At 42.2% G+C, this 27,985-nt stretch overlaps 2 protein-coding genes across 3 annotated transcripts in view; one reads left to right on the top strand and one right to left on the bottom strand.

The window, feature by feature from the left end:
* Nucleotides 1–27,985, bottom strand: part of LOC120300133 (cytochrome c oxidase subunit 6B1-like) — a 68,162-nt gene that overhangs the window by 5,981 nt on the left and 34,196 nt on the right. The window lies entirely within an intron of this gene.
* LOC120300123 (thrombin-like enzyme crotalase) lies at nucleotides 157–7,691 on the top strand. The gene is made up of 6 exons (XM_039325727.1): nucleotides 157–324; nucleotides 448–529; nucleotides 2,140–2,296; nucleotides 3,330–3,589; nucleotides 5,231–5,376; nucleotides 5,696–7,691. The coding sequence occupies exons 2-6, from the start codon at nucleotides 478–480 to the stop codon at nucleotides 5,867–5,869; spliced, it is 789 nt and encodes a 262-aa protein (XP_039181661.1). The 5' UTR covers nucleotides 157–324; nucleotides 448–477; the 3' UTR covers nucleotides 5,870–7,691.

The following is a 27,985-nucleotide window of genomic DNA, read 5'->3' as shown; positions in this document are numbered from 1 at the left end:
GCAAGCTTGGGAAATGTGCACATGGATGGAATATACATGGAAGGAGGGAATAAGGGAGTGTACAGGAATGATTGATGTCTTTCTTATGATGTAATGGCTCTATTGTCAGATTTTAATTGGCCAACAAAGTGTATAAAGCAATGCTACCAACTTTCTAAGACGTGACATTTCTGGACATAACTCTGTCAGTGTTCCAGATTGTTGGCCACCGAGCTGCTTAATTTGACCAAGTAAAGTGCTGCTTGATCAAGAAGTCTCTGCTTGGGTTATCTGATTAGACTGATACGGTATCTCAAGTTTAAGTAAAGAACTGGGATCTTACAGGTGAGAAACTGGCGTTCTTTCCACATCTGTCCTTCTCCCTCGGAGTGGAAGAGAACAAAGTGATTAATCAAATATTTTGAACTGTGCATTCTTGCCAAAATTATTCCCGTTTCTAAATTCCAGGCAAACAGCTTGCTGCACAGAGTTGAAGCTATGGTGCTGATCAGAGTGCTAGCAAACCTTCTGATACTACAGCTTTCTTACGGTAAGAGCCAGGACAATGGACGGAGGGTGGCTGGAGCTTTAGGTGTCTTTTTTGGTTTAAACCTCCAGTTACAGGAGTCAACTTGTATGTAATTATTAATTGTAGATGTATAAGCAGGTCACAAGTACAGAGTGAGCGAACAAGGTCCAGTTGGTGCAATTGCTGTATTTGTAATGATAGTATGAATTGATACATTTATTCATATCAGCAAAACTAGCCAGTTAAAAATATATAATCCCAAATATGGTCAGCTTCCTTTCGTGTTTCTATTTATTTGGCAACTGACTTCAATAGAGGAAGATAACTTATTAATTAATATAAGATGCATTGAGAAAAAAGTTGGGGAGGGGTTTTTAGTGTTAAGGTGGTCTTTAAAAAATGGTGCATGAGATGGCCATTGATTTTTGTCCAAACTGGTAAAATAAATCTGTTGGATTTAACCTAGCTCCCATTCTGTTAGATTTGTTGCATTATACAGCGTGCAATATCTGGGTCATTGCTTCTGAAACAAATATCAAAACAGGTATGTAGGGATTTTACTGCCATCAGTGTTGGCTCAAACTGTGTTTAGTGAACTAAATGCTAATGTTATCAACTTCCCATAGATTAAATTCCATTTTCATCAATCTCTTTCCCACTTTCACTCCTTCTGCCCCCTATTCTCCCCATCACGAGACCATATATTTTGCTTAGCAATGCAGTACAGCAAGATCAGACTCTGGACCAAATGCTTCCAAATGTCCATCCTTTTTAGAAGCTCATCTGAACTATTCTTCTTATTTCAACTGATTAGCGTAATCTGACTGGCAGTGATACCATTAAGTTACTGAGCAGCGGAGGAGTGAAGCAAAATATGCCATAGCTTCTCCTAAGGCCAGATGCCTTAGATCTCAGCCCTCAGAATGGCTGCTGCTATTCAGAATCATGCTGTTTAACCTATATGCAGCATTACTGGAGATGTGAAGAATATTAATTTTTAGATCTGAAGCTTTTTGTTTCTACTTAATTTCTCTTGGATGGTAAACCTGAAACCAGGAATTACTGTTTATGTTTGCCATTGTCCTGATTTGACTAAGATGATCCCAGTTTTTTGCTCCAGTGCAAGCATCCTAACTGGTGTGCAAAAAAATACTGGAACGTATAGCTGTACAGACCTACAAAGTCAGATTTAGCCATCTACAGGTAGTCCTCAACTTTCGACCACAATTCAGCTAAAATTTTCTTCTTTTTTTTGGTAAGAGTTTTATTGATTTTTTACAATAACAACCTTAATGCCTGGTGTACAGCATGTTGTCTTGCTTCATGATTTTTTTTTTAAAAAATACAATCAATAATAGCTAATTAACAGACAATAATAATTAATTTTTATATTTTCATAATTAGTATATTAATTTCTCAAAAGTGTGTGTGTGTATAAATATATATACCTACATGGGCTTAGGCATATATATGATTTGCAAATAATCCATTTTATTCAACTAGTTTGATGCTGTGTGTCCCACAGTCATCTGTTACCCCTCAAAATTAGTGTACTGATAGAAACACTGCTAATGAAAGCGATTCTATTCTACTCCACAGCCGAACACTGAACTTTTTTGGTTTCTTTGCAGCACAAAAGTCTTCTGAGCTGGTCATTGGAGGTGATGAATGTAACATAAATGAACATCGTTTCCTTGTAGCCTTGTATGAATATTGGTCTCAGAGTTTTCTCTGCGGTGGGACTTTGCTCAACGAGGAATGGGTGCTCACCGCTAAACACTGCAACAGGTGAGGGCATTACAGAATGTGGAAGGGTTGAGGGAGTTCGTGTTTAGCTATCCAGATTTTTTTATAATGTTTCTGCTAGTTTTTAGTGACTTCTCTGTGCATTTTGAATGAGTGTTCCGCTGCTACTGCTATTGCTCCTCACAATCATATCTTGAGCAATGCGGTTTATATTTATGGCTGAATTTCCATCTTCTTCACCATAGTATTCATATCTTTCCTTTTTTTCTGGAATATAATAATAACAAAAATAACAAAATCTGGAACATTACTTGAATACCCTTTAATACCATGGAACCAAAAATTTTGCCTACCCCAGGTCCTTGAGAAGGACTTGATAGGTGGATAAAAATGCCAAATCCAGTCTAAATATCTGACTGACTGTGCAACTAACCAGAAAATATTAACCATATGCTGCTTCACTCTGTGGATTTGCCATAAAAATTTTTTTTTTAAAAAAAATCAGTAAAACACAAAAGATAAAAAGATGATGAAGTGAGAGGCTTCTCTCTCCCTTATCAAAGGCCTGGGTGAGGCACTACATCTTAATACCTCTTCTAAACAAGAGCAGAGTGGGCACCATCCAGATTTTGTGTTCGTCTGTATCTATCCCACCATCCTTTGAGATAGGCTGGGTTGAGAGAGGATGTGCGCAATTCAAAGTCATAACATTAGTACCATAACCACATGGGTTCTATCTTTAACACAGTCATCTAGAATTTATAAATGCAACGTTCACACAATACACATCCAAGTCAAGAAAGAAATGTTCCTATTATATGCTGAGCTTTCTGAGTGCTAAACACAGGTGAATTCACGCTTCAAGATTTTACATAAACAATGGAAATAGCTTATTCAATCAGCTTGAATAAATTTCTTGAGTGAATCCAGATCTCTAGGACATTGACTGTAACTCTTCCAGCTTTCAGGTGCTAACAATCCAGCTTGAGGGCCAAAATAAGGTCAAGGACCATCCCAAGTAATATAGAGTTTAATTTAAGTTGTTGTTGTTAACCTCTTGTTGTTTTTCTTGTAGGAAACATATCTTAATATACGTTGGTGTGCATGACCGAAGTGTGCAATTTGACAAGGAGCAGAGAAGATTCCCAAAGGAGAAGTACTTTTTTGACTGTACCAATAACTTTACCAAATGGGACAAGGACATTATGTTGATCAGGCTGAACAAACCTGTTAGTTACAGTGAACACATCGCGCCTCTCAGCTTGCCTTCCATCCCTCCCATTGTGGGATCAGTTTGCCGTGTTATGGGATGGGGCCAAATCACATCTCCTCAAGGTAGGGATCTCTGTCTATATTCTCAGACCCAGTTTTTGATGTAACATCAACTAGCTCTAAGGTCCCACTATGTCACCCATGAATATTGGAATGTGGATGGACAATGGGATTCTCTAAGATTCCATTTCTTCATCAGTTCCACACCCACAAGGTCCTTGGAATAAAAGAAATAAGTAAGGAACTGGCATGCTGTATAGCCAAAAAAAACCCCTATATGATCAGGTTTATTTATAGCAGTGCTGTTGGGAATCAGAACAGTCCCATTAGCATGGCAGTCTTGTGTGACTTCATTACCTTTAATAATGGGGTGTTTTGTGAACGGCCATGGCCGTTTTATAAATAGAGAAGTGTCTCGCGGAGGATGTTTTCAGAGTATATTAACTACTCGCTCTCAAAATACCAAATATGAACTCAAAAACCTGGCCTATCCTTGGATGGATATAAAATCTCTGTGGATGGTTGCAGAGTGAAGTCCTGGTGGTGCAGTGGTTAGAATGCAGTATTGCAGGCTATCTCTGCTCCCAGCCTGAATTTGATCCTGACGGGACTCAAGGTTGACTCAGCCTTCCATCCTTTTGAGGTTGATAAAAGGAGGACTCAGACTGTTCGGGGCAATATGTGGATGTTGTAAATCACCCAGAGAGTGCAGCATATAGGCCTAAGTGCTATTGTTATTGCTACTAAGGCCATGGAAGTGTTACATGCACTCTCACCTTTGGCTTCTGGTCATCCACACATTCAAGCCTGCCAACATTGGTAGATCTTGCAAGCCCACCTTATTTTCTACCTAGGTCTCTACAAATAGGTGTGGCTAGAGCAGACAAGTCACACAGCCTTGGTCAAGAGCTGGGAAATAATTAAGGACTCACAGAAATAATTTTCAACTAACCACTGGGGCACCATGTTTAGACACATCCTTCTCAATTAGGCTGCCAGGCACGAGCTAGACGGACAGAAACTCCTAAGTTGTAGATCTAAAGATGACTCAAGGAGTGGGTGAGCTTTAGGACTGCTTTTTATCCTCAAAAGTTCTTGATTTGTTGATTTGCTGGGATTGGGGTTTATTCCATATTCTCAGGTTCCACTTTGTCTGATTCAGATGATATTTTTCCTTTGTTTCCTTAGACCTATTTCCACCTCATCTGTCCTCCCCACAAGATCTTTTAGACAAGATTCCTTGCTTTTTGTTTTTGTACAAAACACAAACTTACAGGTCTGCTTCATCTTCAGATATGCTGGCTGAGGAATTTTGGGAGTGGAAGTTCACAAGTCTTAAAGTGGCCAAGTTTGGAGACCCCCATTCTAGGTCATCTCTAGGGGACACGAAATCAGTTCTATAACTTTTGAACTAGCAAAAGCCCCACTTTTCCAACAAGGCAATCTTTGCATAAAGAGCCGGAGAAATTTGGGAAGCCTTCAAATGCCCATCAGCTGATTTAAGACCTATTAATATCTTGACAAAAACATTTAAGTAAATCTGTTTTTCCCAGGAGTCCCTTTGAATGGCTTTGAAAGAGAACTCTTCCTATTCCAGGCAATGAGATCAGCTCCACTGGTTGGAGACAATGGAAATTATAGCTATATGCATCTAGGTGGTAAATTGTGAAAGGTAGAATTTTGCCTATTTTTTATTTTTTCCAGAGACTTTGCCCGATGTCCCTCATTGTGCTAACATTAACCTACTCGATTATGAAGTGTGTCGAGCAGCTCACCCACAACTGAGGTTGCCAGCGACAAGCAGAACATTCTGTGCAGGTGTCCTGGAAGGAGGCATAGATACATGTAATGTAAGATGATCCGTTTTAAGACAGACTCCTAAAGAAATGATGCCAATTTTCAAAGCTATGACAGAGATCTAACCTTGAATATACAAAGTTACAGCTTTTTCTAACTCAAGTGCCTTCTAGGTGTCTAGATTTCCAGACTTACCAATACTGGTGATTCTGGTGAGGGAAACTCAAGGAGTTAAATTCTTCTACAAGGATCCTGGATTGGGGAACATGGAAGTGAAACATTGGGGGCTATATGTGAATGGACAGAATTGTTTGCTCCACTTCCCATTCATAGATACGCTATTAATGTTTCATGTTTGATTTTTCTCAACAGCGTGACTCTGGGGGACCCATCATCTGTAATGGGCAATTCCAGGGCATTGTATTTTGGGGACCCGATCCTTGTGCCCAACCGGATAAGCCTGGCCTCTACACCAAGGTCTTCGATCATCTTGACTGGATCCAGAGCATTATTGCAGGAGAGAAAACTGTGAATTGCCCCCCGTGAAAACTTTTGAAAAAGTTATGAGAGAAAATGTAACATATTACTACATCTCTTCTATATCCCTAACCATATCCAACTACATTGGAATATATTCCCAGGCAGTAAGCTGTTTTTTAGACTCAAATAGGACTGCCTTTGGAGTAAGAAATGCTCAAAATAGTGCTGCAGGGATCATGTCCAATTTAATTTCAGTATAAAACAATCTCAGTAAAATGGAAGCCTGTTTTAGGGTGAGGTGCAAACTTTTCTGACTCTAAAATGGACCATTCCAAATATTTTAACCTCTGAATATCTTTCCATTTCTGTCCACCTCTGGGACAGTAGGGTCCTTGATGCTCTCTGAGTTTCTCTTCTTGCAGACGTTTTATTACCCAGCTAGGTAACATCATCATGCTAGAATATTCTCTTCTATTGGTACTTCTGTGGCATTTACAATATGCTCATATGGAGTCATGCAGCCACCCCACAAACATATCCATATACCCAGGTCCCACTGTTGCCTAAAAAGGATCCCAGATTACCCCCCACTTTCCAATCACTAAATAGAATCTTTTGAGAATCATGTTTTCATGTAAATTTTCAGGTATCTACAGCAATAAAATTGTATAAATCGTTGCTGGTTTTCCGAACCTTTGGTTTTGCAAAGAAATGGCCTGTTAAATGGCAGCATTTGACCAACTGGGCTTAAAAGCTGAAAAAGCTTTGATCTGGACTTCCGGTTTTGTGTGCTTTAAACTGAGTGAGGAATTTGATCTTCTCTTTTCTATTCTATATTTTGATTCCTGGAAAAGATCCCCAAGAAGCAAAATGCCTCTAAATGGGAAGGAGGGGGATTTCTGCCCCACCCTTATACAAATGGAAGTGGCAACTTAATCTTTTTATGGAGGATCAAAATATATGGAATGGAAACAAATATAAAACCTGAAATTTAAAACTCAAATCTGAATAAATCTAAAATTGTTGAATGGTTAAGACTCTCATTCTAAAGATAATAGTTCATTTTGAATATTAAAAACAAATAGATGCTGACACCTATTGAAAGAAGTATAAATATCAGAAAAAAAATCTTTTTTGAACAATTTGGAATACAAACATCTATTTAATCGGGACCCTAAAGCTATTTGCAGAGAAAAGAAAAGAAGAGAAAAACTCAAATTCTTGGCCATCATAGATCAGAGACATGTAGAAAGAATATATCAAGAAAGCATAAATACTCCATAGGAGGAGATAAGTTGTATACTGCAACTAATTCAAATAACAATGATTTTAAACCAGAAAGAAATCCAAAATAACTTTGAAAATATAAATCAATCTATTTCCAAGTTAACTCTACAACAACAAAAATTCCCAGAAAAAAACATTAGAGAAGGAGCAGATACAATAGATAAATGGATACAAAATTGAGAATAGAGACTTAAAGATGGAATTTAACAAAACAAGGAAACATGATTTAATCCCTGTGGGGGGAAAAACCACAAGAATTGGAAAAAAACTACTTATCCCTTAAGATTGAAAAATAAATCTGAGGACAAGAAAACAGATTGGATAAAATGGTCTGCAGAAATGTCCGGAATATCGGAGAGAAAGGAAATGATAAGAGAAGCAGAGAGAAAGAAATAAAGATTTTCAACAAACATGGAAAGGCAGAAGCCCCGTACAAAGGCACTTCATCTAATTTACTTTTTATATCTACATTAACATTTATAAACATATGGAAGAACTTTTTGACTCAGCAAAATACATTGATTAAGAAAGATACTGAGCAAAGAAAAAAGGCCAAAGTGGGAATAAAAAAAATAGATGATGGGACCTACCAGAGAGAATACTTAAAAATAAACATTTGTTTGAATATGGTTAAAGAAATAGAAAAGATTTAGAATATATATGTCACTCTAAGAGGGATGAATGCCCTAAATAATATAGTATGCTTTCCCCCCCCTTTTTATTCTGTTTCTTGATATGAGTAATATAAAAAAGTTGAAATGGCTTAGATAAAGGAAATGTTTTAGATAATTAAATGTGATTGAATTTAAGAAAATTATAATGGATAAAAATGTTTTGAATAAGAGTTAAAGGACTAAATGACTAGATGTATTAAATGGAATATTTAAAGATTAAACATATTTTTATTATGGTTAAAAAGAATAAGAAATCTTGGAAACAAATATATATTAGCTTAGGAGGGATATATATTTTAAGTACTATGTTATTTTTTATGTTTCTTTACTCTTGCTCTCCTTTCTTTTTTTCACTATTTTATCTATTCCTTAAGAAATGTAAATGTGAGATGATTCATATGGAAAAAAATAGAATTAAATTTTTGAATGTAATTAATTTTTGGGAAAATCTTAACCAATCAGAATACTTAGAATCTTGTGGGAGAAACAAATTTCAATAACGACTGTTATTATTATTATTATTATTATTATTATTATTATAACGCAACCAGAATGATTGGATATTTTGGGGAAATGAGGAAATCAATTAAAATTATGAAGTGGATTATGGATTATAGAAATCAATTGTTAGTGATTGTTTTACAAATGTAAACCCAGAAAACACACTGTTCACCAATTATTACATGATTTGTGTTTTAAAAAAAATCAATAAATTACAAATAAAAAAAAAGTTCTGAGCTGGTGGAAAGGATACCACGAGAGTGGGAAATTGGAAAAAAAAAGTTCTGAAGGACGGCAATGAAGCTCACAATTGCTTAGGTTCATATAGGTCAGGAAGCCATCACCAAACCAACCTGCTCGATCGCCTAAATGTGTAAAGCCAACTGACGTTTGTTCCTACCATTGATGGATTGCTAGCAGAGATCAGATCATTACATAAGCTAAACTGAGCTAGGTTTGATTTTGCTATTATTGAGAACTTGGCTTCCATCTTAGGTAGTCCTCCCTCGGCAGTCCTTTAACAGGACTCATTCTAAGATAAGTCTACCTTGGCCCTTCCTTTCATCTACAAACCAAATACATTGTTCTTAACCTGTTTAATTCAATAGTATGTAACGTAGCGATAATCATCTCGGATAGTTTTTTTACCCAATGAGGACCGGCGCAGTAAGGGCTATTAATCATGAACGCTTCCAAGCTGGGGGAAGTACCATCCAACTATCAGGTGAAGGGAATGCCCTCATTTCTTGCTTGTGAGTACCCCACAGTATCTAGTGGGCACTGCGAGAAACAAAATCTTGGATCGAGATAGGCTTTGGTCAACCTAGCAGAGCTATTTATGCACTGTTATCTAAAGCAGGGGTGAGAAGCCATCAAATACATGACTGGAAAAGAACTGTATATTTAACTTTTATTAACATTTCATATAAATAAAATTAAGTCAAATTGAGTGTCTGGCCCAGCTCCAAGAATTAACCAGTAGAACAACCTGCTCCAGAAGCTGTGAATGGAAATTTTTAAGAAGAGACTGGACAGCCATTTGTCTGAAATGGTATAGGGTTTCCTTCCTGAGCAGGTGGTTGGTCTAGATGACCCCCAAGATCCCTTCCAACTTTATTATTATTATAGCTGCATCCCAGTAGACCATTTAAAAACTAGGCAAATCTGTTGAGCCAGAAAAAAAAAGTTAAGCTCCTGGATCTTTGCGTTGTGTGAACCCAGCCAATGATCCTTATGGCCCAAGATTACAAGCATAGGTTATATTTTTAGGAATGGCTAAAGGAAATTAAACATGGGCAGGCCAAGCAACCAGTAGTCTTGCAAGTGACCTCCCCCCCCACTTTCTTTGAATGTAGTAAGACTGATATGAAAAAAATGGAAAAGAAACTCTTAAGAAGTTTTGCAGACGACATCAAGCTGGCAGGAATAGCCAACACTCCAGAAGACAGGCTTAAGATACAGAAAGATCTGGACAGACTTGAACACTGGGCACTAACTAACAAAATGAAATTCAATGGTGAAAAAAGCAAGGTTCTACATTTAGGCAAGAAAAACCAAATGCACAAGTACAGCATAGGTGGCACCATGCTCAATAGTAGTAACTGTGAGAGGGACCTCGGAGTCCTAGTAGACAATCACTTAAATATGAGCCAGCAGTGTGCTGCAGCTGCCAAAAAGGCCAACACAGTGCTAGGCTGCATTAACAGAGGGATAGAATCAAGATCACGTGAAGTATTAATACCACTCTTCAATGCCTTGGTAAGGCCACACTTGGAATACTGCATCCAGTTTTGGTCACCACGATGTAAAAAAGATGTTGAGACTCTAGAAAGAGTACAGAGAAGAGCAACAAAGATGATTAGGGGACTGGAGGCTAAAACATATAGGGAACGGTTGCTAGAATTGGGTATGTCTAGTTTAACGAAGAGAAGGACAAGGGGGGACATGATAGCAGTATTCCAATATCTCAGGGGCGGCCATAAAGAAGAGGGATTTAAGCTATTTTCCAAAGCACCTGAAGGCAGGACAAGAAGCAACGGGTGGAAACTAATCAAGGAGAGAAGCAACCTAGAACTAAGGAGAAACTTCCTGACAGTGAGAACAATTAATCAGTGGAACAGCTTGCCTCCAGAAGCAGTAAATGCTCCAACATTGGAAGTTTTTAAGAAGAGACTGGACAACCATTTGTCCGAAATGGTGTAGGGTTTCCTGCCCGAGCAGGGGGTTGGACTAGATGACCTCCAAGGTCCCTTCCAACTTTACTACTATTATTAATATGAATAGACGATATTTTCAGTCAATGTGTAAGAAAGTCTCTCTCTTCCTTGCACCCATCTAAAAATAACCCTGTTTGTTTATGCAAATAAAAGCATGGCTAAAAATATGATCATTTTTTGCAACACTGTGTTAGGACTGCAAAAAGTTGTCTACCTACAGGAGTTCTGGTGCAATATTTATGATATCAGAAGAAAAGCGGGAAAAAGACAGCAACAAATTTGTTTTCTATCAATATCCTCCAATCTGCTGCTAAAGAGAAAACAGTCTGCTGTGTTCAAAGGATTTGTGACATGCAATCCACAGCTGGCCCATCAGGTGAGTTCTGATTTGTACATCAGAATGGCTGTTTTAAATTCTAAAGCTAAGCCATTGACAATAACATTTCACAAACCTCAAGAGAGAGAGGCTGGTCTGCCAATTAGAACATTACTTGTTTTTTTAGCAAATAACCAGTCTTTTTTGGAATCTCTAAGAAGAGATTTCTAGATGGATATTTCATGGTGTGGCTGCTGCTAAAAATGCCAGCACTGGTTTCCTCGATGGGTCTGCCCAATGTCACAGCAAGTCTCTGAGGGGACTTCCCATAGGATCTAGCCAAAGCAGACCTGAAACAGCCTAGCAAAATATGCACAGCCATGTGGAGTTTGCAATGTGGAGGTTTTGCTAGCAGTGGCAACTCTATACCCACAGCAGACAAATTGACAAGGGGAAAGTGATAAGCATTAGGCAGCAGTCCAGCATTACTTAACCAGCCCTACATTGAGAAGCTTCTCCAACTGAAATGTTCTGGAACAGCATTCAAATAATGGTCAAGAGCTTTCAGCTATGACCTAAGTCACAGGTCGGCAACCTGCGGCTCCGGAGCCGCATGCGGCTCTTTGAGCCTTCCCCTGTGGCTCCCAGCCTCCTCTGCCTTTGCAGAGAGAGACAGAGACAGAGAGAGGCAATTGCACTTCCCTGCTTCTCTCTCTCTCTCTCTCTCTCTCTCTCTCTCTCTCTCTCTCTCTCTCTCTCTCTCTCTCTCTCTCTGTGTGTGTGTGTGTGTGTGTGTGTGTGTGTGTGTGTGTGTGTTCTCCGAGAAGCTGAAAAGCTTTCTGGGCGGAGCTCCTCCCTTTGCTGCGTCTCTGAAGGAAGCAGGAAGGGCAGGAGAGAGCTAGCTAGCCCAGCTAGGCTGACTCAGGAATTCTGGGAATTGAAGTCCATGAGTCATAAAAGAGACGAGGTTGCCTACCCCGGAGGTTGTTGGACAACAGCTTGAAGCTTGCCAGGTGAGCAGCAGATAGGAGGGGGGGAGAAAGAGAGAGAGAGAAGGAGAGAGAGAAGGAGAGAGAGAGAGAGTGGGGGAAGAGGAGTGGCAGACCAAGGGCAGATAGAGAGGGAGGGAGAGAGAGAGACCCTTTTGACATCTAAAATGAAGATAACACTGCATATATATTGTTCTGGGTCTTCTAATATAAATGCTAAGTTGTCTGCATAAGCTTGGAGTTTGTATGTTTCTTTCTTAATCTTAAGTCCTTTAATCTGTTCTTCTTGTCTTACTACTCTAGCAAGAATTTCTAATATATATATAAATAACAATGGCGCAAGAGGACATCCTTGTCTTGTATCTTTCTGTATGTTGAATTTATCAGTGGTCTCTCCATTTATTATGATCTGGACCTTTTATTCAGAATATATAGCAGTTATCACGTTTAAAATTTTTTCCCCAACATCCATTAATTTTAGCTATTGGATCATAAATTGCCAATCGACATTATTAAAAGCCTTCTGTGCATCAAGGAACAGAAGTGCCACTTGACGATCACTATGCGATTCATAAAATTCGAAAATGCCTAAGATTGTTCTTATATTCAGCTTAGTCTGTCTTTTGGTAAAAACCCATTTTGATCCGAATGTATGAAACCAATTAGGTACTTTTTGAATCTATCCGCCATTATTGAGGCAAAAATTTTATAGTCAGAATTCAATAATGATAAAGGTTTATAATTTTGTATCCATGTTTTTTCCGCTTCTTCTTTTGGAATCAATATTATATTTGCCTCTGACCAGGACTTAGGTATTTTAGCATCGGTTAATATGGCATTGAAAACTTCTAGTAGGTATTGATTGAGCACATGTTGTTGTTCTTTATATAGTTTCACTGGTATTCCATCTGGGCCAGTCGCCTTATTGATCTTTTGTTTATTTATAGCCCTGATTATTTCAGCCATTCTTATTTCCTTATTTAACATAGATTTTATTTCCCTGGAATCTTTGGTATGTCTGCCTTCTCTTAATATTCTATTATCCTTTCTGCATTTTTCCCCTCATTTTTCTTATATAGTTTTTCATAGTATCTTTGGGCGATTCCCCTTTTTATAGTCTCCTCCCCCTGAATCTCTCCTTTCTCGTCTTCCAAATTAATAATCCGTTGCTTCTCTTTCTGCCTTCTTAGTTTATACGCTAGCCATATTCCCGGTTTATTCGCGTGTTCAAAGTTATTTTGCTTAGCTGCCTGTAATTTTTGTGCTAACTTTTCCGAATCCTCTATACATAGTTTATGTTTAATTAAATCCATTTTGTTTTTCAATCCTTCGTTTTCAGGATCTCTCTGAAATTATGTTTCAGCCTATTTGTATTCTTCCTTGAGCCTCTTCCTATATTGTTTTTTTTCTCTTTGTTTCTCTTGGCCATGTATGAAATTGCTACACCCCTCATGTATGCTTTTGCCGTATCCCAAATGTTCTGCAAGGATGTATCCTCATTGTCATTTGCTTGAAAGAAAAGGTGCATCTCTTTCTCCATTCTTTCCTTAAATTCTTTTTCTTTAAGAATCACTCTTTGGAAAGTCCATCTTGGCCTGCTCCTTTGTCCTTTCAAGCGAAAACTTATCGGATTATGGTCTGCCCAGATGCTAGGTTCAATATCAATTTCTTGAATTTCCGAGGCTAATTCTTTTGTAAACCATAGCATGTCTATCCTGGTCCATGATCTGTGTCTATTAGAAAAGTATGTGTATTCCCTCTTATCGTAATTCCTTTCCCTCCGAACATCATGTAAGCTAAGATCTGTACACATCTCAAAAAAGATTTTGGGAAGGTTTTTTTTTCCTTTCCTTGCCTCTGTACTTTTATGGTCTTTTGTTTTATCTGCACTCACATTAAAATCTCTGATTATACAGAAACCATCTACCTCTATATCACTCAGCTTATTATGAAGTTTTTTTTAAAAAGGATACTTGAGCTCCATTTGGGGTATATATTGCAATAATTATTATATTTTTTTATTCACCTTAGCCTCAACTGTCAAGACCCTTCCCTCTTTGTTGTTATAGATTTGTTTCGAAATTATCTTCTGCTTAATATACAGAGCTATTCCTCCTTTTTTTTCACGTCTAGTGAAACATATAGCCTACCTAATTTAGGTTGTTCTAATAGGTATTCTTGATCATTTTTTATGTGAACCTCCTGTAAGGCGATAATGTCCGCATTTAGTTTAATAAGCTTACTAAAAACTTTCCCACGCTTTACTGGTGCATTCAGCCCTCTAATATTTGTTGACCAAATCTTATACTCCTCTCCCATTGTCCTGTTTTTGTCGTGTCTTTGTGCTTCTAGTAATTCTTATTTCCTTTGCCTCTTCTGAGCTTCTCCCCTGTTGTTCTAGCCTATTTTGACCTCTTCCCCCTCTCGCTTCCTCCATGCTTTGCTCTATCCCTCTTTTCTCTAACATTCGTTCAATATCCCTTCTTTTTTCAACCACAACTCTTTCTTCTCCGAGATCCCTCAGGTCTTCCTCCGAAGCACAATATTGCCTGTAAAAGTCTTCCGCTTTCTCTACTGTATCCAGTCTAAACCTCTTCTCTTGCCAAGTCACAATAAGCCCCTCTGGTGTTAACCATCTAAAATTTACAGTGCTTTGATGTAATCTGGACGTCAGGAAGAGGTAGTTCTTTCGGAGGTTTCTCATCCTTTTTCGTATCTGTTTTAATACAATAATTTGTTTCCCTCTGTATTCTAACTGTTCATCACGTGTTCTATATAATAATTCATCTCTAATTTTCTTTTTTATAAACTTTACATGGACCTCTCTGGGAAGGTTATTGTAAGCACGTCCTAACTACAGGCACAAAAACCATATCCAGGAACGATGCAGGATTCAACGAAGCAGTACGATTTATTTCGTTACTAAGTTGAAAAGAAAGTCAGCTCTGAAGAACATTTCATTCCCGCGCTCTAAATAAACCCCACCACCACACCCATAGTCCACACCCTAATTATCAATCACCACTCCGCCCACACCACGCCCTCATGTCTGTCAGACCCAGTATCTTGGTTTCCCGAAAACAGTAAAGCAGTCCAGAACAATCTCCATACGCGTATCTCCGCAAAACACCATCAGCTGGGTGTCGGCGGTCCACTGGTAGTAGCGCCGGCCAATCTGAATCGTAGACGCGCGCTAGGCAATCATCAAATGAGCGTCGGCAGTCCGTGGGAAGTAGTGCCGACTGGTATACTCCCTAAGCGCGCGTCGCCGGCAGATCGTCATCAGCTGAGCGTCGGCAGCGCGTTGGAACCGGCGCCGACCAGCTGACTCGCGGTATTACCGGGAGCGCTTAGCAGCGTGGTCGGTAAGTTGTGCTCTGGGTCTGACATTTGGCCTCCCCTCACCACAGGACCCCCTGGAATAAAACATCACAGGTTAAAGTATCATTGGGATATTGGTATCCGTACATTATTCACCTCCCCCACTAGGCCTCGGCTTATGTGGCCATATTTTATGGTATCTCCGGAGCAGCCTCGGGGCGAAGACCTGTTCACTCTGCACCCATGAAGCATCGGACAAGGGATATCCCTTCCATAATATCAGGTAGTATAGCTCACCCCCCCGCCATCGTGAATCTACTATATCCTGTATTTCATACTGTCCCGGCGCTACAGGCCCAGGAGGATCCGTATGATTGCCTCTTCCTACCGGCTTTAACAAACTCACGTGGAAGACTGGATGTATTTTGCCAAGGAAGGCCGGCAGTTGTAGTTGTACCGTAACAGGATTAATGATGCGTATTATGCGCAACGGTCCAACGTATTTCGGCGCCAGCTTCTTGCAGGGTACTTGTAACTTAAGGTATTTGGTCGAGAGATACACCTGGTCACCTATTCGGAATTGGGTAGATCTTCTGCGACCCTTGTCAGCTTGTTCCTTTGCTATCTGTCCCGCCTGTGTCAGCGCTTTCTTTACTGTATGCCACACTTGGCTGGCACGGGACATCCAATCTCCTGGTTTCTGGACCAGGGACGTCAATGACTCCCAACTTGATAAGGGATTCAGATCGTAACCATATACTACTTGGAAGGGAGTCAACCCGGTACTCTTATGCACTGCGTTGTTGTAGGCTAGTTCGGCAAAAGGTATATACTCCATCCAATCCGCCTGTTGGTGAGAAACATAGCAACGGAGATATCGTGTAACGGCTGCATTAGCTCGTTCCGCCGCCCCATTGGTACATGGATGGTATGCGGAGCTCAACCCTTGTGTGGTTCCAAGACAGGCTAGAAAGCGACGCCAGAATCGAGCCGTGAATTGTACTCCACGATCTGAGATAATTCGTCGGGGAGCTCCATGTAATCGATAAATGTGTTGTATAAATAGTTTCGCTAGTTGTGTTGCCGACGGTAGCCCTTTGCAGGGTATAAAATGGGCCTGTTTAGAAAATAAATCTATTACTGTCCATATAACTGTGTAACCTTTTATGTTTGGTAACTCCACAAGGAAATCCATGCCAATGTCTTGCCATGGCCTTACCGGATCAGACACAGATTGTAACATCCCCATTGGCTTTTTAGGTATTACCTTCGCCTGTGCACAAACTCTACATTCTTTTACGTATGTTTCGATATCTTTTCTTAAGCTTGGCCACCAGAAGCGCCGTCTCGCTAGATGCAATGTTTTTACGAAACCAAAGTGACCTGCTACCTTGGAGTCATGACATTGCTGATATACCCGACTCCGCAGTTCCTGAGGGATATATAACTTATCCCCATACCAGGCCAAACCGTTACGGTGGGTCAATATACCGGGATTTGCTGATATCCAGGGATCAGTTGCTAAAGCTGTTTTTATTTCCTCCTCAAAAGTTACTAGTTTTGTGCAGACTTCTGTCTTTTCGGATTCCCTACCACAATGGGGTATGACAGCTTGAATCACCTGTTCTCTCTTGCTATCATATTGGGGCATTCGGGAGAGTGCGTCTGCTAAAAAGTTCTTTCCACCCGGAACAACCTTTAAACGAAATTTGAAACGTTGGAAATACTGTGCCCATCGTACATGTTTCGATGCTAGTTTTCTTGGTGTTTGAAGCACTGTTAGATTCTGATGATCTGTCCAAACTTCGAAAGGATGCTGAGCCCCCTCCAACAGATGGCACCAGGTGGATAATGCCCATTTCACTGCAAAGGCCTCTTTTTCCCACACTGCCCACCGTCGTTCTGTGTCGGTAAATTTTTTTGAAGTGTAAGCACACGGCTGTAGTATGTTGTTCTCATTACGCTGCAACAAGATAGCACCGACGGCCACATCGCTAGCGTCAGCCTGCACTATGAAGGGCTTATCCGGGTCAGGATGTGCCAACACCGGCTCCTGTGCAAACAAGCTTTTTAACTTTTCGAAGGCCTGTTGGCATTCCATAGTCCATTCCAACGGTTGCTTTGGACGAGGTTTTGGTGTTGGTTTTCCCGTGTTTGGCTTGGTACGTAATAACTGAGTCAATGGTAGAGCCACGTCAGCAAAGAATGGTATGAACTGACGGTAAAAATTAGCGAACCCCAAAAACCGTTGTAGCTGACAACGAGTTCTTGGGGCCTGCCATTCTAATACACTGCGTATCTTATTAGGATCCATCTCTATCCCCATCGCGGAAACCCGGAATCCCAAATAATCAATACGGTCTTTGTGGAATTCACATTTTGATACTTTACAGTACAGTTTGGCATCCAGTAATTTTCTCAACACCGTGCGCACTAATCGTATATGGTCCTCCAGTGTATTCGAGTATATAAGTATATCATCTAAGTATACAAGTACACCCCTATAAAGATGATCATGCAGCACTTCGTTAATTAGCTGCATGAACACAGCCGGAGCCCCCTGTAGACCGAAAGGCATCACTTTGAACTGATAACTCCCTAACGGACAATTAAAGGTGGTTTTCCACTCGTCTCCTTCTTTGATCCGGACCCTATAATACGCCTCGCGAAGATCTAATTTTGTGAAAATCTTGCCAGTGGCTAAGTGGGCAAGGAGATCTTTCATCAGAGGTAGCGGATATATGGGTTCTACGCATACCGCGTTAAGTCCTCTGAAATCAACGCATAACCGTAAACCTCCATCCTTTTTCCCCTGAAATATTACAGGTGCTGCTATTTTGGAGCGTGCCGGCTCTATGAAGCCCCTCGCCAGGTTTTTATCAATATACTCCCTCATTTCCTTTAATTCTGCAAAGGTCATGGGATACATTCTGGGCTTAGGCAACTTTGCCCCAGGAATAAGCTCGATAGCACAATCCGTTGCCCTATGGGGTGGCAGAGTATCACACTCATCTTCACTAAATACTGCCGCCAGATCGTTGTACACTGACGGATGCCCGAATCTGTCTCCTTCCAACATGGGTTCTACAGCACCCAGCCCTTTGTCTTCAATATGATCAGGCTTAGATATTGGCTGAGGACCCACTGGCAATCGCACTCGTCGAGACCCATCCTCCCACCAGATGGTTGGTGTCCACTTATCCATCCAGGCCAGCCCAAGAATAAGGGGTTCAGACATAGAAGGTACCACAATGAATCTGATAACCTCCCAATGACCACCTACATCCATTCTGACTGGCTCTGTTACCAACGTGGTGGGAGCCCCTCCTAGTAATGAGCCATCCACCTGCTCAAAGCGAATCGGGGTTTTCAGTCTAGTCACCCTAATCCCCATCTGCTGTACTACTCCCTTGTTAATTAAACACCGGGTGCAACCGGTATCTAACAATGCTTGAAAAGCCCTCGCTTCTCCAGTAATCGGTCCTGTAAGAGTTACCGGAATGGTGAATGGGATGATAGGTTCACTCACCATTGGATCTTCTACAGGACCGTCCTCGTCGTATTCCTGCAACATGGGAGGATGATCACCAGAAGTTGACTGTATCGGTGTCTGCACCGTTTGGTGGGCTACTCGTGACTTCTCTGCCGTTTTCTGCTGTGTAGACCCTGGTTTGCCGATCGCCGTTGGTGTACCTAGTATTGCCGGTAGCCCGCACTCTGCCGCTCGATGTCCTGGTCGGTTGCATCGGAAACACCTGAAACCGACCTTCGGGCGCGCTGTCTCTGGGGTGGCCTGAGCCGTCCGTCCCGTGGGCTGGTCTTGGCCCCGGCGGGGTGATGATCTATTCTCTCGCCCACTAGACTGCTCCCGCAACCCAATGTCCAATTCCACGGCAGCCTTAAACCAATCCGTCAGGCGTCCCCCTATCCCTCTCACTATACATGCTCGTCGTATTTCGTTATCCAGTCCATTACGAAAGTGGTGAACCAGTAAACGATCTGGCCACGATCGCAGTCTCCCCGCTAATTTCTGGAACTCCCGGATGTAATCTTTTGCTGGTCTCCCTCTTTGTCGCAGCCCCACTAACTGGGCCTCCGCCCATTGTAAACGGGTTGGATCTTCGAATCTAGTGCGTAACGCATCTAGGAAGAGCCCCACATCACCTAGTTCTCGGGCCTGGTCGCTATACAGATCAGCTGCCCAAGCAGCGGCCTCTCCCTGTAAACTCGAGGTGACTGCAACCACCATCGACCAATTGGATGAATATAGAGTGGAATAGCAATCTAGGTGGTTCAGTACATGGCTAAGATAAACTGCCAAGCGATCTGGGTCCCCGTCAAACGTAAGTGTTATCGGGGGAGGGTTCCACACCATGTTCTGAGGCCAGGGGACTGGCATCTGTCCTCCGTACCGATCGGCGTCCGGGGATGGCTGAGGGCGGATCCCTGCTCCTCCCCCTGTAGGTCCAACGCTCACTTCCTCAGGGTCTGCTGGCCTGTTCCCCAGTCCCCGCACCCCTAACCTATAAGGCGTACGCTCTGTCCCCACCTGCCTTGCAGTAGGATCCCGTAGCGCAAAATGGTCGTCGGGATGCAGATTAAGGTCTATACTGGATCGCTGAAACTGGGAAGCGTAAGGCCGGCTGTCTTTGGCAGGGCTGTGAATAGTAGTGGGGTATATGCGTTCCCCAAACTGGTCTCTGAGAACATCCAACGTGTACTGCCCCGGGACTGTGGAACAGCTCCAATCCTCCTCATGGTCCCCAGTTACCCGGCGCTCCCTCCAACCAGTAAAACTTGGCGCCAACCGTCGCCCACACCCATCTTCAGGGAGTCCCACCGTCGGGCTAAACCACCATTCGGCCCCCGTATCTACTGGGCGTTGCTGTCGGCTTCGTGAATGCTCGACCACAGGCACACATACTTTTTCTTTCTGCCGAACCACCGGCGCCTCCTCCGCTATACCGCCCGTTGCCAGGCCCTCCAACTGCTCACCAGACTCTTGCGAGTCCTCACCTACGACAGGGTCCTCTCCCTGCGTTCCTTCTGCCATGATGCCCTGTCCCTGACAAGCTCTTGAGCGTTATTAGTAAGTAGGAGTGAGAGCTGACTTAATGTAAGCACGTCCTAACTACAGGCACAAAACCCATATCCAGGAACGATGCAGGATTCAACGAAGCAGTACGATTTATTTCGTTACTAAGTTGAAAAGAAAGTCAGCTCTGAAGAACATTTCATTCCCGCGCTCTAAATAAACCCCACCACCACACCCATAGTCCACACCCTAATTATCAATCACCACTCCGCCCACACCACGCCCTCATGTCTGTCAGACCCAGTATCTTGGTTTCCCGAAAACAGTAAAGCAGTCCAGAACAATCTCCATACGCGTATCTCCGCAAAACACCATCAGCTGGGTGTCGGCGGTCCACTGGTAGTAGCGCCGGCCAATCTGAATCGTAGACGCGCGCTAGGCAATCATCAAATGAGCGTCGGCAGTCCGTGGGAAGTAGTGCCGACCGGTATACTCCCTAAGCGCGCGTCGCCGGCAGATCGTCATCAGCTGAGCGTCGGCAGCGCGTTGGAACCGGCGCCGACCAGCTGACTCGCGGAATTACCGGGAGCGCTTAGCAGCGTGGTCGGTAAGTTGTGCTCTGGGTCTGACAGTTATGTTGTCTCCCATAGTTTGTCGGTACCCTGTATGTCTCATCCATTCCAGCAATCATCTTTTCTTTGTCAATCTCCAGAGCTCCTGCCAACAAACCCACCATCTTGTCTGGAAGATCTTCTCCTCTTTCCTCAATAACATTTTGGAATCTAAGATATTGGGTCGCCTTCTCCGCTTCCAGTAATGTCATCGCTGTCATTAACTCTTTATTAGCCTCAGTTAAGTTTTTGTCCATCTCTTCCACCTTCTTTTCTTCATTATCCAATCTTTGCTCTACTGCCAGCAACTTCTGTTCATTTTTTGCGATTTGCTGCTGAAAAGCTTCAAATCTTCCGTCCATTGCCTGAATCTTCTCTCTCATTTCTCCAGTAACATTCCTAACTACTTCTAGTTCCGTTTTGATTTCTTCATGGTTCTTCATCATGACTTCCTATCAGACAAGCTTTAATTGATGTATGGGTTAAAATCTGGCAACCAAATTATACCCAAGTTCCCAGTTGGATCTCATCGTTAGAAATGCATGTGCACCCAAAGTTTATCCAACTGGGAAAGATTATAACATATAAAAATATCCTAGATGAGAGAGGGGAGTTGAAACCCAGGAAAATTCTTCAAGATGAAGGGATAGAATTAGAATGGTGGGCATACCTTCAATTACAGGCAAGATATTGGAAAAATAAAAAAGAGGTATAAAATTAGAACCGATTGGACTGGACAAAATATTATTAGGCACGAAGGATAAAATGATTAAAAAACTATATCATTATTTGTTAGATCAGGCAATATATGAGGAACAGGTAAAAGAGACCATGTTAATGTGGAGCAGGGATTTTGATCTCAATTTTGATCTGCACATCTGGCAGGAATTATGGGTAAGAAACAGGAAGCTTACTCTGGCCACCTCTTACAAAAAAAATCTCTACAAAATGTTCTACAGGTGGCATCTCTCACCCGTAAGATTAGCCAAAATGGGTCCAAATGTTTCTTCCAAATGTTGGAAATGTAAATTGGCAATAAGAACATACTATCATATGTGGTGGGAGTGCCCATGAGCCCGTGACTTTTGGAATAAGATTAAAAAATGGCTGGAAGAAATATTAAAGTTAGTGGCAGAGTTAAAACCAGAACTCTTTTTACTAGGCATAATCACATTCTCACGGCTGATAGATTGGTGTATGCTCAAAACTGGAGGAATAAAGAAATTCCAACAGAAGAAGAGATTATATATAAAATTTTATCGTGTGCTGAAATGGATAGGCTCACAATGGAAATGAAGGATAACGCAGAATCAGACTATTTCAAGATCTGGGACAAATTTTATTACTAGTGTGAATCAAGGAGAACTGCTCAGGTTTTAAATTAGTGTTAAGATAGAATTATATATAACTGTATATATAAATGTATTGTATAGAAGAATATGTTTATATAGAGATCAAGAATTATGTATTAATTATATGTATCAAGAGGAATAAATTGTTAGGAATATTTATTCTGGAATGTCACATTATGTCCATCTTTGTTTTTAACTGTATTATAAATAAAAAACTTAAAAAAAAAGGAATGTAAGTTTCTGTTAAGGATTCCCAGATTAAATATTTGTTTAAATCCATTTTGTTGCGTTATCTATCTGGGTCTGAATTGGAAGGCAACTCAGTTCAAGATCCAGAATAGTAAAATCAATATATTATGTTCATATTGACTTTAGAGTAAGAAAAGTAAAATCAGTAAATTGTCTTCATATTAACTTAAGCTTTAAAAGAAGAAAAGCAAAAGTTATAAAGTGCTTTGTGTCTTGTTTGGATATTTCTGCTGAATTGCTTTGGATCTGTTTACCAGCCAACATTTAAAGCAAAGAGATATTGTGCTCTCTATCTCACTGAGCAGAAGAGGAGAAGTTTAGCTTTCTTTTAAAACAGTTGCCCATTTCGTTTGCATGCATCTCTCTTTTTTGAAGTAAAGAAAGCATTTTGAATTTACTATGGCCCTACCTTTCTGTGATACTTCGCATTTGAAAAGATCAGAGGAGCGTTGGGCAGCTGCCCTCCCTTTTTTTCTGCAATTCAAACAGCTTGAAGCAAGACAGGAAAGGGGAAAGCAAGAAAAAGAGACTTGTTAATTATAAGAAGCCTTGTTTGGGAAGAAGTTAACTAAAAAATGCTGCCCTCCCTTGTTTGAAAACCCCTGGCCTCATGGCTTAGCGACCAGGCTAATTCTTCGTTGCCAAGGAGAGCAATAAAGTAATCAATCTCTTCAGCACTTCCCAGCAATTGGTGAAGGAAGACTAACTCACCCCCTCCCTTTGGAATTCCAGCAATGTCAATGGAAAGAAAAGGTTTTCAGAGGCATAACCAACTCCACTAGCACGCCCTGGTGGCTAATCTGCAGACAACACTTATTCAGCAATTTTATCCCTGCTGAAAGAAAAGCACCTCCCACTTTGGTAGCGATTAGTAAGTGGCAGGCTTGCACCAACCTAAGTTAAGAGCACCCCCCAGAGGGGAAAGAAGGTACTTCACTGAAATTTCTAACTATGCAGAGTGAATCTCTGTTAATCAAAGAGCAAGTACCCTGAATTCATCCACAGTCCCTTAGAGGGCACAGAGTGAACTTCACCCAAAGTAATCACGCAAGCAGTCACCTCTAATGGTGTCTTTGCTGAGGGCAAATTAAGGAGAAGAAAAGCAGCAATTAACCTTGCTTATTATCACAAAGCTAACGACCACAGTGGGATTTATGGGAGCAACTGGAGTAATTTCCCAGGGAGCCACTACAGTGGAACATAGTAGTAAAAAAGAATTTTGGCTGGCCTTTCTCCAAGCACCCCCTAGTGGTTAAAGGAGGAACTACATGCAAGCCTTTAATTATGCACAGAGAAAGCCCTCTAGTGGACAAAGGGTGAATCTCGAAGGAAGAGCACCCTGGTGACTGACCCACAAGCAGGGGCCTCTAGTGGTCAAAATGTGAACTTTACCCACGCACACAGGAGAATGCACCCAGTGGTGCCTCCACCCACAGACAGCACCCTTGTAGTTGATCTGCAAGTAGTAACCCCTAGTGGTCAAAAAGTGAAGTTCATCCAATTCGCTTCAAAATAGCTTGGAAGTTTACTGAACCTGTCCTAGCCATGGCAGAGTGTCTCATTGATTTAGAAGAAGGGGTTCAACCAACCAGCCTAGATGAGATACCCCAACCAGCTGACCAAGGAAAAATGCTGCAACAAGCTAACCTTGACCTGTACACAGAGGCTGATGCTCAAGCCTCAGTGGGGCCAAAAATGTCCCAGATGTGCTATGACCTGAGGCAACAAAGAAAGCCTACAGAAGCCATGTGGTCGCATCTGACAGAAAGATGGCAGTTGTTCTATGACTGCCACAAGAGAGCCTGGGAGAGATTATAGGAATTCTACCAAATGCCCAAAGAGGGGTTTCCCCCAAACATGCGTCCTCATTAGAAGAGGATAGGGAAGACATTTTCCAACAATGGACAGACTTTGCACGCCATCTCGAAAAAATCCAGTCACAACTAGGAGACCCAACAGTTGATAGCAGGATACAAAGCCTCAAGCTAAAAAACAAGGAGCACAATAAGTTTCTAGACCAGTTGAGAGAGCAGAGTCTGAAGTTTCCCGCCATTCACATGCACCATCCCAGTGATCACATGTGGCTCCATCTCATGCCTCTGGAAAAGCTTCCTCCTTTTGCCATAACTCACCATGAGCCCAGGCGTATTCCAGCATGTCACAACAATCTCACGTTACAGGCGCCTCCCGTTATTCAAAATTGTCTTCTCGTCATAGCCAAACATCCTGAGTTTCAAAGGCAGAGCAAGCAAACATCGAAGCTGAAGCTGCCAATGCAGCCTATCGTGTGTTAGAAGTGGAGCAGCAGAAAAAGAAGGAATTGGTGGCGATGGAGGTTTAAGCAGCCCAACTGGAGGCCAAACAAAAGGCGGAAGCAGCACAATGGGAAGCCGAAGAAGCCCAACTGGAGGCCAAACAAAAGGCGGAAGCAGCGCAAAAGGAAGCTGAAGCAGCTCAAATGAAGGCCCAAATAAAGGCTACTCAAGACGAGCTTGAGCTCATACAAAGCCAACGAGAAGTGGCAGACAAAACAGCAAGAGCAAAAGGCTTTCAGAGAACACTCCAACACACCACCTTCTCACCCAACTGGGAACAACTGGACAATGAAGAATGGCGTAGCCATGTACAGGCCTACGTGGACAACTAAAGCGTTTTTCAACGAGAGCAGGTGAGAGCACTGCAGCTATCCGCAAGCCCCCAAGACCGAGTAGACAAGGAGAGGAATCTCAATGGCCAGATGTGCCAATCAGCCAGAGAGTTGACGTTGCAACATCTGGATCACGAGATCTTCCCACCATTGCTACACCATCGACCCCAATAAACCCAACCACAGATGGTAACTGGATGGGTCCACCTGCAGCGGCAAAGGTTACACAGCAGGAAGTGCAACGGCTCTGAGATGAGCTCACCAGAAAGGAGTCAATACTGCAGCAACAGGAAGCAGCATCCCGAGGAACCACTACCAGACCTGACCACGGAACAGAATCTCGATCACCAGCTGTGACAACCAGCCAGGGAGCCAGCAATACACCACCTGAAAGACGAGAAACCCTCCAAAAAGTAAGCACACAAGAAGTCAGGTCCCCTCAGCTCAACATAAGGGCAGAGGAGTTCAGACCAAATCCACAAGTTCCTTCGTACGTGCCATGGCAAAACACCCTCAGCAGACAACATGATGAAGAAAGTAACCCGCCAGACATGGCACATGCCCCCGCTCTCAGAAGCAATGCACCACCTCTGTCTGGCTACAACATCTAGCTCCTTCAACATCCAGTGGAAGAAGGTTGGACATGACATCCAGAGGCGTACGAAAATTCTCTGACAAACCAGGGAAGGAGCATTTATTGTGGAAGCAACTTATCAAGCAAGCCCTCCATGATGAAAGGTTACACCCAGGGGAAGAGCTCAGGCTTATGATGGCATGGCTAGGACCAGAATCCTCAAAGGTAGTGGATGAGATCTTCGTATCACATTTAAGTGACCTACCCATCGCCTTTCAACAAGCCTGGGAAACATTCAACAAGCTCTGTGGGGTACCTTCCCTGACACAGTCCTCATTCCTGAAGGACCTCTACGATTTCCCTGACATCGATATCAATAATCCTATTCAGATTTGGAGACTCTCCAACTTACTACAACAGCTCCGGGCAGCACAACAAAGTCTCACCATGCCAGGACTTGTCTGCCTTGAACAGTTTGACGCACAGAAGATTATCATCCGAAAACTACCAAGACAGTTGGAAGCTAAATGGTTCGAAGTGACCCAGTCCTACAGGAAGCAGGACCCCAGCATACCTCCACATTTAACCGTTCTTACAGATTTTGTTTCCGATCAAGCAGATCTGTACAATGACCCCAATTACCTTGACATCATGAAAGACGTTTTGCAACGCCAAAACGGATGAGTCACAACTTTGGCGCTAACAAGGGTTCTTTCCAAACCAGAAAGGACCGAACTCCTATTTCAGTATACAAGACAGAGGTTACGACACGACCAAAGAAGATTCAGACGTGCAACTGCCGAGGAGTGTTCATTGCAAACCTCGCCAATCAGAAAAAGGCCTAACTTGTCCAATTCATAAATCTTCACATTCTCTAAACAACTGCAAAGAATTTGGAAGAAAGTCCCTGGATGATTGAAAGGCCCTGCTCAAAGAGCATAGGATATGCTTCAAGTACTGTGACTCACATGGCCAAAGATTGCACAGTTAAGGTGAAATGCCACCTGTATAACAGTGACAAGCCCCTTACTTTAGTATTACATACTGAAGATTTATACACATTAGCTGGGTTCAACAGCAGCCTATGCTCAGATACAAAACAAATGTTGTGTTCTCACAATATCTGTTACCCAAAGAAAACAATTGTATGAGGGTTTCACTTGTGACTGACATGATTAAACAGTGGCTTCCCACCATTCACCAAACCATAGTTACTGCCCCATTCCATTTCAAGGCTACCCCAGCTTTTGTGAGAATTCCACTATTCGAAACTCAAACTGTTTTAGCAAAAGCAAGGGGGGGGGGAAGGGATCTTGATGCCCGAATCTGATGTACCCCAATCTTCTTGCCAACGTTCCTAATCTTCATGTAAGTGCTAATCTATGATGAAAAGACCAGACTAGCTGTCTGTGCCAATACTGTCACACAATCCCCCAACTAATGATGATGATGGTTTATTAAATTTGTGGAATAGTGTCATTTGGCTGCAAGGTCACCTTTTGCATTAAGTCTACTTGGGTGCACATTCTTTTCAAACAGTTTTCCTTTGCTATAGGAAGCCCTACAACAGTTCATTTAGTGAATGTTCAAAGTTACAACAGCATTTTTCACACTTATGACCGGTGCAGCTTCCCCACAGTCATGCAATTTACGTGCCAATGCTTGACAACTGGTTCATATTTATGCCGGCTGCAGTGTCCCGGGGTCACATGATCATCTTTCGTGACCTTCTGATAAGCCAAGTCAATGGGGAAGCCAGATTTGCTTAACAACGGTGTTACCAACTTAACTAATTTTACTAATTTAACAACTGCAGTGATCCGCTAACAAATGTGGCTAGAAAAGTCATAACATAGGGCAAAATTCACTTAACAAATTTCTCACTTGTGCAACATAAATTTTGGGCTCAACTGTGGTCATTAAGTTGAGGACTACCTGTATTACAGAGAAGACTGTCTTTGGGTGAGGCCACGGATGGACGTGTATCCCCTTTGGGTGCCCTGAGAACTGGGCCTTTCCGCACTCTTCCCAAGGGTCGGCACAACCAGGGAACCCCTTACGAGAATGGAAGCAAGGCTCGGAGCACCCGGGCTCCTCTCCCCAGCTGGCTACGAGGCCAAGGCAGCAACAGCTTCCTCAAACTAATTTTCGCCTGCAGAACAGGCCATCAAGATGCCAGAATCAGCGATGGGGAGTCTAGAGCAGCGCTGGAAGAATGGGCCCAAGAATGCTTTAGCTCCGCCCCTTGTTTTTCTGGTATCTCAAGTTGAAGACTGGGACCTTACAGCAGAATGCATGTATTTCATTTGTATGGTGCCAAACACAATGGGTTCCCCCCCCCCCAGGCTATCCCACCTCTACCCATCCCGAAAACTGACGTGCCAATGGTCAGGTCCTCCCCCCAGTTGTA

The sequence above is a fragment of the Crotalus tigris genome, unplaced genomic scaffold (assembly GCF_016545835.1).
Source record: "Crotalus tigris isolate CLP2741 ecotype Arizona unplaced genomic scaffold, ASM1654583v1 scf7180000024338.4412243, whole genome shotgun sequence".
Lineage (NCBI taxonomy): Eukaryota > Metazoa > Chordata > Lepidosauria > Squamata > Viperidae > Crotalus > Crotalus tigris.
Note: the sequence above shows the minus strand (reverse complement) of the source record. Positions and strands in the feature narration are given on the sequence as shown.